Genomic DNA, 16,896 nt, shown 5'->3' on the forward strand with positions numbered 1-16,896 from the left:
CTGGGGCGGGCTTCTTACAACTTACAAGCTTGTGGGTTCCACAAGCGTGGGATTTAGTGAATTTAATATATAACAAAACTAAAAGAGTACCAAAAACCAAAAACTATCACATGAGTCCACTCAATGGGGGCGGGCTTCTTACAAGCTTGTGGGTTCCACAAGCGTGGGATTTAGTGATTTACATGCTTGTGACTTGTGGAACCCACAAGCTGACTCGGGTTCTTTCTCTGATCTTGTGCAGTTGATTCAGGAAAAACCTCACACAGTTCCACTGTTTAGCATCACAACATGGTCTATATGGCGGATCCGGATCCTCTCCATTTCCCTTTGAAATGGAGAGGGTCCAGTTCACGGTGGGGATTTATTTGAAAATTATCAAGGGCCAAAAACATGCCACATCATTTAAATGTAAACACCACACTTAACCCCAGTTAAACATTTAAACTACTTTAACTCAGGTTAAACACTTAAACTAGAGGCACTCAACCGGACAAACCACTGAAAATGTTTCAGACTCTCTTTCAAACTCTCTCTCACCAAACCCATATGAAAATTTCAAACTCTCTTCTCCAAGGATTTTCTCTCTGCATTCCACGGTCCTCAGTGTCGCTGGTGCCACCAGCCATCGTGCCAAGCCACTTTGTTGTGTGGGCTATGTCTCACACCAACCTAGCATCAGCGGAAAGTGCCGCCCACTTGCAGGCATAGGCACTACCCAGCATCACTGGACTGCTCCGCTAGAACAATCACTGCCCAGTAAGTTTCTCTCTCTAATTTTTTTATTGATATGGTTGCTGAAAAAATGAAAGGAAAAAAAAAAGCTATGATACTGCTATTTTTGATTGATTTATTCGTGCTAAATATGATTTCTTTTTTTATAGAACGGTTTCTTTGCGTTTGTGTGTGTGTTTTAATTTTTTTTTTTTTTTTTTTTTTTTTTTTAGCTTTTGGTTTTGAGCTTGGTGGGGTGTTTCAGATTTGGGGGATTTATGGATTGTTTTGATCTAAATTTGTTCTAAAAGCAATGGGATTTATGTTTTGATCTCTGTGTTTGTGAAAGAACCATGTACTCCTCGAGAGGGAGCAATGCGTTTGGGCAGCAATCGTATGCGGCTCAATCGGCTGCGTATGGCGCTAGTGTAAGTTTCTTTTCTGTTTATCAAAGCAAAAATTTTTATCTTTAGTTGTGTTTTGAACAAGAGTTTTGTAGGTGTAATGTGGGAAATATGCAGGGATAGGAATAATTGCATATATAATGGTGTGGCGGTATTGGTTATCGAGCTGAATTTGTTGTTTTTTGAGATCATTGTTTGAGTGGATGTGTATTATTGGAACTAGTAATACCCATTTAATTGTAGGCCTTATAGACCCTCTATATTGTTCAGATTTGGGGGATTTATGGATTGTTTTGATCTAAATTTGTTCTAAAAGCAATGGAATTTATGGGTTATATTTTTTATTCCATGCCCAAGTTTCTTGAGACTAGGATAAAAAACACAAAAAGGAAAAGCATAAGCAAAGCTAATTTTTTTTAGAATAAATGGCAGAAGCAAAGCTAGTTTAAGATAAAGGATGAGTGAAGAATTAATTATTGGAAAATACTCCATATGCAAATGCTTTGCATAAGTTAAGAAAAAAGACATGAAAATGACAACCTAAAAGAAAGGCATGGTTCCAGGAGAAACACCAAGTGCAGAATTATCTGTGTGTATTTTATGCTGTGGTTATTAGAATGCTTGGTTCCATTTTTTTGGTTTATCACACTGTTATGTAAATGTATGTGCTTTTCCATGGATTTTGATTTTATTTTTAATTGTTCACTCTATTATGAAAGGTTTAGGAAATATATTGTGAGTGTCTCTTTGTTTTTCCTGTCATGCCACTGATTGCAGAATTGGGTGTGTGTAAATTCTCCTTTGTAGGAATGGAATGGGCAAGTTGTTTAACATGAGGCAAGTCGAAGTGATCAAGCTAAGATTGAAAGTTGTGGACTTTGGATGGAATGTATAGTCAAGAAGCAAGACGTGGAATGCGTAGTCAAGCAATAGGCACAACAATTGTAGAAATTTCATGTTATTATAATCATGTAATTAAAGTGTATATTTCAATGGAATTCTTGTTATGTGACCAAAGTGTACATTTTAATAAAATTTGTTCATTTTTTATTATATTCCTTTCTTGTCTACTCTATTGGATCACATTTCATTCGACATCAAAATTGATCAATTTGAAGCAATTGCTCTATTTTTTATGATACTTTGACCATGTGATCATGTATGTGGTACAAATTCCATTGGTTTATGATTTCTATAAAACAACGCATAAATGGGAAAATTTGTCATGCACAGGTACATACATAGTTGCAATGCTTCAAGGGAAAATAACTTGTCACATTTATGAACAATGATTGACTAAAAACTACTCAAACATGTACATATAATAAACCAACATATATGAGTACCTTCATAAGCCAACTATGAAAACTATCCAAATGCTACTACAAATTATGCACGCACTTGTCAAAGTTGTCCTACAAGCTAAGAATATATCAAATCTAAATCTTTACTAAAACTGAAAAATTAGCCTTGCTAGCTTCAAAATTCGTTGTCTTCAATCGGTTATGGAATACTTCAAAACCTTTTCTTGATAACAAGTGTGTAAAATTTGGTACATGAAGCTTTGAATATATCTTGCACTTGACTTTTTTTTTTTTTTTTTTTTTTTTTTTTTTTTTTTTTTTTTTGCTAAACTTAATGTCATTCATACGAAAAAGAAGATACTACAACATAGGAGTCTACCACACAAGCAAAGAGGATAACCTCAGGTAGATTCTCCTTGTTAAAACACAAAGGTAATGCAGAATTCAAAGCTAGCTTTGCAGCATTATGTGCTGCAAAATTACAAGACCTACGGACTCAAACAAAAGAGTAACTAAGAAAAACTGATACAGAGTTTAGGATATTAACAATATCATTGCTAATGGCCCAGTTAGGCACAAAAGGATTGTCAGACAGTGAATCCATACACATCTTGGAATCGCTCTCTATGATTACTTGTTTCCGCCCTTCATTAGAGGCTAGGTTGACTGCCTTGCACTTGCTTCTGCTTGGATGGGGGTGCAGCTATGGTGAGGATTAGCCCAAACTTTGATCACCTCGCCAAGGGAGTTCCTTGCTACAACTGCTAGTGCAGTTCTTGATGGTCCAGTTGCAGCATCCACATTTAGCTTGATGGACCTAGTCAAGGGTGGCTTCCAAACCTGGGATGAAGATGCGCAATGAGCTTCGTTGGCTGCCTGGATTAAAGTACGGAACTCTATGATTCTGCTTTGAATCCACAAGCAGGCTTCACAGATGTTAACTTTCTCGCCTTGGAAAACAGCTCTGTTTCTTAAATTCCATATTCCATCTACCACGAAGGAGGGGGTGCAAGGATGAGCTTGATTATGTCACCACTGCTCTGTACCCTTCTCTTCAGACTTTTAATAGATGGCTGCTAGCTGCTTCAACTCATTTTCTATAAAAATAAAAATCAAATGCATTATGACAAAAATACATACCATCAAATGAAAGTTCTAAACATATAGCAAATACACTATAACAAACTATAAGTGATTAAATAGCTATGATACATAAAGCATATGATATAATGTAGGAGTAAATTCAAGCATGCCAAGATGCAAAACTGATGTGATAAAAAATTAAATGATAATTCTACAAAGCACTACTGATAACAAGTAATGTTAGGGACATAAATTTCAGCAAGGTACTTAAAATTATTGTTAATGCACAAAGAAGTTCAAAGAAGCATGTTTTGCATTAAACCAATCATCAAGCATTATTGTTAACCAAGTTCTTAAATTTAGAATTAGTGCCAAGAACTGTAGCAACCATTCTTGAGGTAAAATTGATAAAGGTATGGGAAGGGTGAAATTTTTTTATAGAAGAATTTGATAATGGAATGAACATATCACAAAGCAGTTCTATACCATAGAAGAGTTACACCTCGAAAGAGCATTTGACCCCATATTAACTTCTTCCAATTAGAACCTAAAGGTGTTGACATTGACAAGTTAATTTGAAAGTAAAAGGTTTAATTCAGCTTATAAGCTAAAATGGTAAAAGTTCATGACCATATTTGTCATAATGATGAGGAGCAAGAGTTCGGAATTAGGCAAAGCAGAGAAAAAAAAAAATCAAATACTAATATAATTTTAGTAACAAATTCAGATTGAAACAACCCATAAATCTTACAAAGCTGAAACACCACCTGCTGATTTCAATCTGTAAACTCAAAACCAACCACTGAAAAATATAGCACAAAAAAGGAAACCATTGCTTTTAGAACAAATTCAGATCAAAACAATCCATAACTGTTTTTTATCCTAGTCTCAAGAAACTTTGGCATGGAATAAAAAATATAACCCATAAATCCCATTGCTTTTAAAACAAATTTAGATCAAAACAATCCATAAATCCCCCAAATCTGAACAATATAGAGGGTCTATAAGGCTTACAATTAAATGGGTATTACTAGTTCCAATAATACACAACCACTCAAACAATGATCTCAAAAAACAACAAATTCAGCTCGATAACCAATACCGCCACACCATTATACATGCAATTATTCCTATCCCTGCATATTTCCCACATTACACCTACAAAACTCTTGTTCAAAACACAACTAAAGATAAAATTTTTTGCTTTGATAAACAGAAAAGAAACTTACACTAGCGCCATACGCAGCCGATTGAGCCGCATACGATTGCTGCCCAAACGCATTGCTTCCTCTCGAAGAGTACATGGTTCTTTCACAAACACAGAGATCAAAACATAAATCCCATTGCTTTTAGAACAAATTTAGATCAAAACAATCCATAAATCCCCCAAATCTGAAACACCCCACCAAGCTCAAAACCAAAAGCTAAACAAAAAAAAAAAAAAAATAAAACACACACACAAACGCAAAGAAACCGTTCTATAAAAAAAGAAATCATATTTAGCACGAATAAATCAATCAAAAATAGCAGTATCATAGTTTTTTTTTCCTTTCATTTTTTCAGCAACCATATCAATAAAAAAATTAGAGAGAGAAACTTACTGGGCAGTGACTGTTCTAGCGGAGCAGTCCGGTGATGCTGGGTAGTGCCTATGCCTGCAAGTGGGCGGCACTTTCCGCTGATGCTAGGTTGGTGTGAGACATAGCCCACGCAACAAAGTGGCTTGGCACGATGGCTGGTGGCACCAGCAACACTGAGGACCGTGGAATGCAGAGAGAAAATCCTTGGAGAAGAGAGTTTGAAATTTTCATATGGGTCTGGTGAGAGAGAGTTTGAAAGAGAGTCTGAAACATTTTCAGTGGTTTGTCCGGTTGAGTGCCTCTAGTTTAAGTGTTTAACCTGAGTTAAAGTAGTTTAAATGTTTAACTGGGGTTAAGTGTGGTGTTTACATTTAAATGATGTGGCATGTTTTTGGCCCTTGATAATTTTCAAATAAATCCCCACCGTGAACTGGACCCTCTCCATTTCAAAGGGAAATGGAGAGGATCCGGATCCCTATATGGCACCACAGAAATAAATCCGCCTCCAGGAACCTTCTTTGCCGCTGGCTAGAATTGCGGGTTTCGCACGGGAATATCTTTGTAGCTTCAAGACTCAGGGAGCTCATGCAAGTCTTTCCACGTGCAGTAGACTCCCCTCTCAAAAGCATTGGCGTCCCCCACCCACAGATTGTTTCAAGACCAATTATGACGGGGCTATGTTTGATGAATCAGATGAAGCCGGCCTTGGTGTTGTCATCCGAAATTCTGAAGGTCAAGTTATGGTTACCTTGTCTGAAAAAATCAAGAAACCACCATCAGTTGTGACTTTGGAGCTACTGGTAGCAAGAAGAGCAGTAGTCTTGGTTTCTGAAACAGGTTTCCAACAATCTTGTTTTGAGGGTGATTTGGAGGTTGTAGTAAAGTCTCTATGTGGTAGTGGTATGGAAAAATCTGATGTTGGTCATATTTTAAAAGACACTTTGTCTTATGTTAGTTTGTTAAAAAGCTATTATTTCTCTCATGTCAATAGGCAAGGCAATGCAGTCGCACATGTCTTAGCTCAGAGAGCGAGACTTTCCTTTCCTGTACAAGTCTGGATGGAGTCTGTTCCATCAGATTTAGATGTTGTTATCTTGGCTGACTTTAAGCCCCTGTTTAATATTATGAATAGCTATTTCCTTCTCAAAAAAAAAAAAAAAAAAAAACATGCTTGTGACTTGTGAGTCGCTGCTCAATTGTACGGCCGCAAAAGATTCCTACTCGAAGTGCAGGAGTTACTTGTTGAAATCAAAACTTATGGGCTAAATATTGATACTCATTTTAAAGTCCAACTGTGACAGTTGTAAAAAGGCCCAAAAGCGTTTAGGCCTTTGGGGTTGGACTTAGGAGCATATGAGCTTTTTTGTTGATTAACAAATTTCTCAATTCCATTCCTTTATGCAAGATTAGTCCACCAAAGGCAGCTAACTACTGCCTCTGACTGGTACTAATATTCAAGTAGGCCCAGAACATTCAAGAACCAATTGAAGCTGGTGAGGCTTAATCAAAACGTGATACATATACTTCTTAGAAATGCAACGCAGAATGAGACAACAACGTGATACTTCTTTTTCATGCTCAAGGCGATTTTTCGTATTTATTGTCCTCCAAGGGGCAACTCAATTGACGAAGTACAGAGCTAGTCCACAAACATGTTTATCTTTATGTAAACGTTGGGAGTCTTGTCCACAAATTTATAAGGGCTTTATCACTGAGCAATTACAAAATTTTCAGGAGTTGTATGATGCACAATTTTATTGGCAAGACATCTTTTTCATGACATTGATATACACCAATATGATCCAACTTGTCCCGAAGAGGTTACAAATCCACATTATTCTAAAATTTGTGCAAAAAACTATAACAATTTAACACACTATTGTAATCAACAACTTAAATGAATTATAAATTATAGACTTTTTTTCGCCACCATATGAATGTGAAAAAAAAAAAAGTAAAGAATGCACTCAAGAAATTATACCTCAAATTTAGAAGGTATATAATGTGAAAAAAAAAAAAAAAATTAAAGAATGCACTCAAGAAATTATACCTCAAATTTAGGTATAATTTTTTAAGTAATTAGCCTGAAATTAAGAAATTAAAGAATCTTTCAGGCTTCGCTGCAATTTGCCAAGTTACTGTTTTTCTTTTTCCCTAGTTCCTTGCTCGAACAAGTGGTGATTGAGCTAAAGGGGAGTGAGGTGACATTAAGCACTGTGGCATCATGATATCATCCATTCTTCTTGATTTGAAGCTGAGTCTTAGGTTGTTTTGTGGCTTTTGCCAACACTGTCTCTTCATAGGCACTGTGGTACTGGTCTCATTGTTTTGAACCGCAAAGCTTTCAATTCTTGTTAAAGCTACATCCATAGTCTGGTCATCCATGTTGGCAAAGCAAACCCTGAACCACCCTGGTGCTGAGCAATGAAAAGAAGAACCAGGAGAAACATTGAGCTTAACTTCATGTATTATCACATTCCATAGTGACCTCTCTGCTTCAAATGTCTGTTCTTTGAGGAGGTGATGCAAATCCATCCACACAAAGAGGCCAGCATTGCTTTGCAAACAACTAATGCCTACTTTAGCAAGACCTGTAGTGAACACCTTATGCCTAGTTGCCAACCTATTAGCACTCTCTGCAATAAATTTATTGACAAACTCATCGTCCGATAGCATTGATGCAATTAGATGTTGAGTTTGTGAGGAAACTAGTCCAAAACTTGACATTTTTCGACAACAGCTCACTACTGCATCATTGTAGGAATAGACAATGCCGACCCTAAAGCCAGGGAATCCCAAGTCTTTTGACAGACTATAAACAATGTGGATGAGATCATGATTGCATTCAATTTCTTTCTCCTGTATTATCTCAGCTATGCTAATGAAACCAGGCTGAGTAAAGACAGTGGCAGCATATATTTCATCACAGACTAAGTGGATGCTCTTTTCATTTATGAAGCTCACTACCGTTCTTAGTGTCTCTCTGTCTAAGATAGTGCCTAGCGGGTTTGATGGATTGGTAATGAGCAACCCCTTTACTCTAATGTTGGCCTCTTGAGCACTCTTATACGCAGCTTCCAATGCTTCTCTTGTCACCTTGAAATCGTTAGAGCGTTCACATACAACTGGAACAAGTTGTGCTCCTGTTCTCCATCTCAAATCTCTATCAAAACTGCAATGAAAAGGCAAGATTGTGAGACAATGTTTTGAATATTGCTAGAGGTCTTGCAAAAAAATCTATGAAAAAATACAAATACTTTTCATCATTTTAAGGCCATGGGAATCATATAATTAATTGGGTTCCACCTTCTTTATGATGTAATAAACTATGTAACCATCAGAGCATAATTAATTGCTTTCCTAAATGATTTGACAGTAACATTCATATATTAATATGGAATTTGAAAAAAAAAAGAAAAAAAAGAAAAGAAAATTCTTAACCTTCTGACCTCAAGCCAGATGGCAGTCAACTGCGTGTTCTTATCTTGGACTGATGGAAAATTGGTAATTGACTCACAAATGGGAACTAGGGCTGGTCTTTGAGGAAGATGGTCCTCATTTTCCTAGACTATTTTTTTTCCAATTTTGTCAAGATTCAAGATATGGACTTAAGTTTTTTATATTAAAGAATCCTTTTACTTGAAAACTTCTTTCTTCCAGGTGTAATAAATTGGTTTGTATTAACTGATGCCCCCACCAATAATTTTGTTAGTAGGTACTTGTGGTTATGGCACTGATGTTGAAAACTTGGAATTAAGAGCTTGGGATGTTGACATTAGAGGAATCATTCTCAACACTCAAGCAGTGTCGTGGACTAAATCAATCTTTTTTAAAGTAAATTCTCCATAATAGTATATCATGATCAAAGTAGATTTAATAGTCAATCTCTCTCTCTCTCAAGAATCATTATGTATATGAGTAAAAAAACAGCTAAAAGGCCAAGTCAAATAGCCACCCCAATATGCGTCTAAGGTCTAACCTACATTATTACATCATTTTTTAACTTAATTTTCATTAAAAGAGAAATTTATGAAGCATAAAGAAGTAGAAAATTGAAATGGAAGAAGAGGTATCGATTATATTACCCTGGATAATAAGGAGTAGGTACTAGAAATGCATCCCCAGGGTCAGCCAAACAAAAGACAGTCATCTCATGAGCTCCGGTTGCTCCTCCACTCATAACAATGCGGTCTGGGTCGAATCTCACTCTATTTCCTCTTACTTTCTCCATAAAATTGGCCACAGCCTGTGGAATATACATAAGAAACTTCATTAATTAATCTTTTATGTGTGTGAGAGAGATGAAATGGATAATAGAGTATGAGGAGCTATATATATATATATATATATATGAGATTAGTATGTTACTTACATTTCTGAACTTTGTCAAGCCATGATAATCCTGAAAGATAGCTATGTCCCTGAAGTCATTTACTCCTCCAGGTGTGCAAATGGAGGCTTCTGGGTTTTTCATTAGCCACGTTTCTACCAAATCAAAAGAAAGCTGCAAAAATGAACAAGACAATAAAAACCATGAATACAAATAAATAATAATGCAACTAAACTCTGTGACTCTTTGAGTGCACTTCAAATTAATAAATTGCACGTTAAGAAAGTTATAAATTTTAGTTACCTGATTTTCTGCTAGGCCCATTTGGATAACCCCGTGAGGATTTTTAGTAGGATGAAATGGATTATCCTCAAAAGCCTTCCATCCATCAAAGTATGGAGAATTTTCACCATGACCATTGCCAGTGGCCATCTTTGACAACAAGTTCTGTTGATTTTTGTTCATCATTTCCCTTTCTTTTTTGAAATGCAGCTAGCTAATTGATATATGATAATATGGATGAAGAAGATGGGAACAGCTTTACAGTTTGTAGGAACAAATCAAATGGGTCCTTGGGCAGTCGTAATTGCTTGAGTTAGAACTTTTGGAGTTGGGACAGGGCTGAATAAAGGTTGAGTCGCTGAGAAAGTGTAACTTCCAGGTCTTTAAAAGCAGCGACCACTTTTTTCTGAATTCATGAAGGTGCATACGAAGGAACAATAAAATTTGGTGAGTGTGTACCGTGTGCGATTTGAAATTTACCCCTTTTTTTATTTTTTTTTTTATTTAACACACAAACATACAATAACACGTCAACTCTAAAACTATTAATGGCAGTTAAAGTCGTGTTGAGATATACTCATGCACATGTGGGACAAAGCCCCACACAGGTTTTTTGAAATTTACCATTTGATTTGGGTTGAAGTAAACTTAGTCAGCTCTTCCAGCAGGCAAAGAGGCAAAATTATTAACTGGCTTACCTAAGGTCAACACGGGCGGCTCTGGGTGCAGCCCAGGGGGTTCATCTGGACCCAAAAAAAATTGTATATAATTTTTTTTTCAATTTGATCCTCCTAAAATAAATTTTGAACCCCCTAAACTTAAGTTTTTTTTTAAGCCTAACTTAAATGAATTTGAATATGATTATCTTGATAATATCTTGGTCTTTTTAAACACACCAAAAAAAAAAAAAAAAAACCCAATAGCAAACCAATATGATTTAAAATATGGGGGAAAAAATAGTAAACCTAACAACAAAAGTATAATTTTTTTCATCTTAAATCTAAAAAAAATCATTTACATCTTAACAAATTTGAAGTAAACTAATACATAAAATTTTATTGTATTTAGATCTCACTTGGAGTTCACTTAACAACAATAATTCGTATGATGATTGTATTTAAAAACAATAGATGATTTCTAAGATTTAATCTTAGCAACAATAATTATTATCTTCATCATATTAATAAACAATATGCTATGAACTTATATCTTATATGATGAATGCTATGTTCATAATACGCTCATAATAAAGTCTAATTGGCAAATTGTTACTGGTTGTTACTAATGAGAAAAAAATAATTTTAGTAGTGAGTTTAAATTAGAACTAATAACAACTTATAACTTAAAATTTGTTAGAAAAGTGTTGTAAAAATATTTTAAATGTAGCACTTCTCATCTTTTATTCTTTTGCTAGTACGTATTATGAAAAATTTTGTAATAAAGAAATCATATAAACTGCAAGATTCAATTTTTTTTAATACCTAAAATACATCTTCTTACTGACCTAAAAATATATCCTAGAGCCACTACTGAAAGTCAAAAAGTTAATTAGGTACCCTATGACCTATCAAATGTAGCCACCGATACGTAAGCTGCCTGGGTCCCCATATGAAACACTAAAGAGCAGTGACATCCGCCTTATATCATATTTTGGCAATCTTGACATCACAGGAATCAAACGTTTTATATAAAGAATTACAAATACACTGCATATATTTCTTGCGAAAACTTTACTGTGTTTTTTTGTAACAGCTTATTTTACTTTTTATAGTGTGTGTTTTTTATAATAATTTATTTTACTTTTTTTTTAGTATATTAAAATATACTTGTACCTCAAAAAAAAAAAATGTTTATGCTAAAGTATACTTGTTCCTTAAAATAATGGAAAAAAAAAAACTTTAAATAGTTGTACATAAAAACTAAATGTTAAAAATTGAACTTATAAGTTAATGCCAAAAAAACATAATGGATTTCCACATAAAATTTGTATTCTAAAAACACAATTTTTTTTTGCCATAAATAGGGTAAACTACGTATTTAGTCCCTATCTTATACATTATATTTCAATTTGATCCATAATCTTTCAATTGCGTTAATTTGATCCCTAATCTTTCAGTTGTATGTCAATTTAGTCCTCATCGCCATCTTTTGAATGAAAATTGATGATGTGCCTAATAGTCAAAACAAAAAATTAACTTCCGTTGATGTGACAATAAACTTAAATTTTATTTTGGTCATTTGCATTGTCATCAATTTTTATTTAAGATATAACGGTAAAGACTAAATTGACATGACATTGAAAGGTTAGGGACTAAATTAATATAATTGAAATGTTAGGAACTAAATTAAAATACGGTGTAAAAATTAGGGACCAAATATCTAGTTTACCTACCATAAATATAATGTAACATATTATAAGTAATTGCCTATCCTTTTTGCATAAACTTTCTATATTTTTCCACCACTCAGTCTATGGCATCAAAAATTCAAAATTGTGACAAAAACATATGTATAAACGTGGAAATTTACCCAATTATAGTTTTCTTGACCGCGTAATTTACGCATTGAATTCTTTGCTTCAATGTACTATGTGACTAACCGCGTAATGTACGGTTTATGCTATAGTTTCAGCGTTTCACTTCAATTTTTATGTGCAAGAATCTGTAGCCGATTGTCACTCTTCCGACAATATGATTTCTGTGAAAGATCATAGTCAAGGAAAAGACAAAGAATGCAACGAACGATACAGAGAAGACTAATTTGTCTGGATGTAAAATATTTTACATTTTATATGTAAAAAAATTTTACTGTAAAATATTTTCAGTTGAAAACATTTTCAAATATTTGGCAAGATTAGACTTTCCAAAATGTAAACAGCTACCTGCCTCCAAATACAAGCACACCACCCCTACTAACCACCTGGAAAAAAAGAAAAGAAAAAAAAAGAAGCCACCTCCGCCCCGCTGCACCAAAATCCAGTGACTACACACCACCACTCACACGGCCACACCACCATAACAACAACCACCAACAGGAAGCAACAATCCCAAATGAAAACAAAAATTCCAAAATCAAAGATCAATGAAATCCACTCTTATTCAGCCACCATCAAAACCCACAAACCACAACAGCTATAGCAGTTCCGGCCACCAACCTCAAAATCAAACCTGAAAACACCAAACCCAGCCTACCAAAACCCAAAACCAATGACCCAGCCGACTAAAACCCATCACCGACGATCCACTCCACCACCGAGAGGGACACCGGCACTCAGATCTGACGACGACCCACCCCACTATCGACCTTATCACCGATCTGCACCACAAAAGAGGTAGTGGTCGTCGATCTGTACCGTCCTTGCGCTCGACATTCACGTCGGGAACATTGATGCCGAGAGTTAAAGTCCTAAGGGTGGCGCCGCTGGTGGGTAGCACCGGTCGGTGAGTGGCTCCAGTCGGTGGGTGGCACCGCTGTTGGATTGCGCCGGTCAGTGGGTGGCGCCACTAGGTTTTGGGAGAGAAGGTTTAGGTTGACAAGGAGAGAAAATTGAGAGGGAGAGAATAGATTGCCTGAGAGTTGTCGGGTGAGAGGTAGAGAGAAATTGTAAAATATTTTATCAAAATTTTAAGGGTAAAACACAAATTTGCTTGGTTGGTTTAATTGATTGAAAATATTTTAGTTAAAATGTCTTATTGAAAAAAAAAAAAAACTATATAATAAGAAAATACTTTTTTATAAATATTTTATGTCAAAACAATCAGAAGAGAAAGATGAAATTATTGAGATATATGAGACGGATCAGCAAGAATTAAAGAGTTCAAAAGATGAAATTATAAAAAGAGATATAATTCAAGCAGTTTGGAAAAGGTGGGAATATATGTTATTCCATGTAGAATATTTTGATAATCTTAATTACCTTGAATTCATCCTAGAAATTGAAGGGACAATTACGGATATTTACAACAACAATAAAATCTTAGTCCAAAAATTTGTGGAGTAGGCTAATCCTCAACATATTAGTTTAAGTCAATATCATTATCAACTGTTCATAAGTCCTCTTAGTGACACCTAAATCTAGGTGTTAAGTTCAAATGGACTTAAAGGACATTACATAAATCTAAAAGTCCTAAGTTTTATCTAACATTCTATTAGTTCATAAGAGGATTTTTGGAATATCTCATGAACATGGAGTGAATAATGTTGGGCATTAAGTATACAATTAATGTGCATCCCCATTAAAAGGATAACTAATAGATATTATGATAAATTTTTTTGAGAAGATCTTTTGATAAAGAATAATGTTTTTTGGTTAAGAGGAATTTTATTAACAAAAAAAAAACTAAAGCTCAAGCAGAGAAACAGGGCAAAGCCTGTTCATGTACAAGCCTTTGGAATCAAACTCCAACAAAATTGATATGTCCACAGGAGGACTTTCAAAAACAGTAAAATCATCTTCTTGAAGACCTCCCATCCTAGCTAGAGCATCCGCACAGCGGTTTGCTTCCCGGAAACAATGCTTGAAGCGAACTTGAGGAATTTGCTGTATCAAGTGTCTACAATCATCCAAGAGAGTAGAAGCAAAGATATTAGAATAATTGGGATTCACAATAGCATCCACAATAGACTTTGCATCCAACTCTACATCTACTGCTAAAATGCTGCGATTTACACATAGACTAAGCCCGTCTCTAAGAGCCCATAGCTCAGCCAGAAAGCTTGTTGTAATTCCTATTTTTCGAGCAAACCCAGCTACCCAACCACCCTCTTCATTGCGAATCAAACCCCCTCCCCCTGCCAAACCCGAATTTCCAAGGGAAGAACCATCTGTGTTCAACTTTAACCAACCTGCTATTGGTTTAGACCATCGAATAGGCCTAACAATTTTGACAACGGGCTCCTTGGCTGGAGCAGCATAGAAGTAGTACTCAAAAGCCCTTTGGACTATTTCCTTAGCCAAGTGAGGGTTCGGCCCAAGGCTCCTAAAGACCAAGTGATTTCTGCGCTTCTAGATTAACCAAACAACAAAAAGAAATTGAATACTCCAAGGAATGAGCAGCTGACCTGTGGGTTTCTTGTTAGTACTATTGATTTTTAACCACTCCTGAATGTCTCTTTCAAAGAAAAGATTGTCCACATCATGCACTCCCAACTGACTCCAGATAAACTTCACAACTTCGCAATCCCTTAGAGCATGCAATATGGACTCATTGGTTGAATGGCACAAGGGGCAGGAGTTCTCAGGAACAATTCCCCTTGTAAGGAGACAATCTTTTACTCCTATACTATTATGTAAACAAAGCCAAACAAAAGATTGAATTATGGGCAGAATCTTTACTTTCCAAATCCAGCTTCCCTCAAACTGAGCACTATTACCCACCATAGTAGCTAACTTATAGGCAGACCCAATATTGAAAGAACCATGCTCTGAATCTATCCAAGTTAATTTATCTCCTCCTCTCGAAGCCAAAGCAACCGGAATTGCCTGAAGCTCAAGTTTTGTTGGATCCGGAAACACAAAGGGAATTTTTGACCAATCCCATCCACCAACAGAGACAACATCCTTCACTCTTAGGTCCATTGCTTCTCGGGGCAGGGGGCCCTGAATGGCTTGCCGGAGAGAGCCCATCTTGGTCCAGCTATCATTCCAAAGGCTAAGGCTACTTTCCCTTCCAATGGTCCACCTAACTCCTTTTTGAAACACCTCAGCTCCCTTTTTCATTGCAGCCCACACCCTAGAGCAAGGCAATCTGTCTCTATTACTTGAATTAATTCTTCTAGTGCTACAATATTTGCCTTTAAGAACCTGAGCCCATAAAGAACTTCCTTCTGACTGATATCTCCAATTAAGTTTTGCTAGAAGGGCCAAATTCCTTCCCTTAGCCGACTGGATCTCTAAACCACCCTCTTCTTTAGTCTTCGTAACCTTTTCCCAATTCACCCAATGAGTCTTCTTTGCTGTTTCTGAGGAGCCCCACAGAAAATTCCTATTAACTCTATCAATTCCCTCAGAAATTTTTCTAGGTAAATAAACACATTGCATGACATAATTAGGGATAGTAGAGGATACATGCTTAACTAAAACAGCTCTACCTGCCAAAGAAAGGAGGTTTGCCTTCCAACCTGAAAGTTTCTGCTTAACCCGATCCAAAACAAAGTTGAAATCATTAGCTGAAGGGCCAGAATGTTTTATGGGAATGCCGAGATATTTTCCAATATTTGGGGTAGATTGGAAGCCCAAAATATTACACATAGAAGCTCTCATGTCCCTGTCTACATTTAGCGAAAAATAAACTCTGGATTTCGCCTCACTAACTGTTTGCCCAGATTGATTACAGAACTCATCTAACACCTCACGGACAATGGTGCAATTGTCATGGTCAGCCCTAGCAAAAAGAACTAAATCATCTGCAAAGAAAAGGTGAGAGAAAGCCAATCCTCCCCTAGCTGATTTCACAGGATTCCAACTCTTAGAGCTACACTTTGCTTCAATGAGGTGGCCATGAAATTCCATACATATGATGAAGATGTACGGAGATAAAGGGTCTCCTTGCCTAATTCCTCTAGAAGGAAAAATTTGATCCAACCTAGCTCCATTTAATAAAATAGAGGTGTTAACCGAAGAAATACAGCTCATGATAAGCTTAATGAGCCCTTGAGGAAGATTTATTTTGGTAAGCATCTCCCTAATGAAGCTCCACTCGAGCTTGTCATAGGCTTTCTCTAAATCTATTTTGATTGCCATATACCCAACCTTGCCCTTCTTTCTACTCACAGAGTGGATAAGCTCTTGTACTAAGATGGCATTGTCCGTACCCCTTCTACCCGGAATGAAAGCAGTCTGAAGAGGAGAAATAACTTGGTCAAGCAGCGGTCTCAATCTTGCAACTATTACTTTCGACACAATCTTATACACCGTGTTGCAAAGACTAATTGGGCGGTAGTTGTTTAAGGTTTCCGGGCCAGGAATTTTGGGGATGAGAGAGATGAGGGTACTGTTTAAGAATTCCGGAACTTCTTTCAACATAAAAACCTTCTTAACTTCCTCCATGACAGACCTGCCTACTACAAGCCAAAACCGCTGGAAAAATCCAGCATGAAGACCATCAGGCCCAGGGGCCTTAAAGGCTTTCAAGGACCAAAGACCTGCTCTAATTTCCTCATCGGTAACCTCTGCATCAAGGCTGTCCCGATCCTCATCCGTG

The 16,896-nt window shown here is 36.3% G+C and overlaps 1 protein-coding gene and 2 long non-coding RNA genes across 4 annotated transcripts; 1 reads left to right on the plus strand and 2 right to left on the minus strand.

Annotated features, from left to right (window-relative positions):
* Positions 1-305: 305 nt before the first annotated feature.
* Positions 306-2,168, plus strand: LOC126710209 (uncharacterized). 2 transcript variants are annotated; one of them, XR_007649598.1, is made up of 3 exons: positions 306-756; positions 945-1,139; positions 1,923-2,168. It is a non-coding gene; the product is annotated as an uncharacterized LOC126710209 (long non-coding RNA). The 2 variants fall into 2 exon arrangements; XR_007649597.1 differs by having other exon boundaries at positions 1,061-1,139.
* A 791-nt stretch (positions 2,169-2,959) lies between these two features.
* LOC126710210 (uncharacterized) lies at positions 2,960-5,998 on the minus strand. Its single transcript, XR_007649599.1, has 3 exons — positions 5,104-5,998; positions 4,732-4,810; positions 2,960-3,516 (listed from the first exon to the last, which is right to left on the minus strand). It is a non-coding gene; the product is annotated as an uncharacterized LOC126710210 (long non-coding RNA).
* Positions 5,999-6,790: 792 nt separating this feature from the next.
* LOC126710199 (1-aminocyclopropane-1-carboxylate synthase-like) lies at positions 6,791-10,051 on the minus strand. The gene is made up of 4 exons (XM_050410579.1): positions 9,716-10,051; positions 9,455-9,586; positions 9,168-9,328; positions 6,791-8,254 (listed from the first exon to the last, which is right to left on the minus strand). Exons 1-4 carry the CDS (start codon positions 9,878-9,880, stop codon positions 7,237-7,239), a joined length of 1,476 nt encoding a protein of 491 aa, XP_050266536.1. The 5' UTR covers positions 9,881-10,051; the 3' UTR covers positions 6,791-7,236.
* Between the last annotated feature and the right edge of the window lie 6,845 nt (positions 10,052-16,896).

Source organism: Quercus robur, chromosome 12, assembly GCF_932294415.1.
Source record: "Quercus robur chromosome 12, dhQueRobu3.1, whole genome shotgun sequence".
Taxonomy (NCBI): Eukaryota; Viridiplantae; Streptophyta; class Magnoliopsida; order Fagales; family Fagaceae; genus Quercus; species Quercus robur.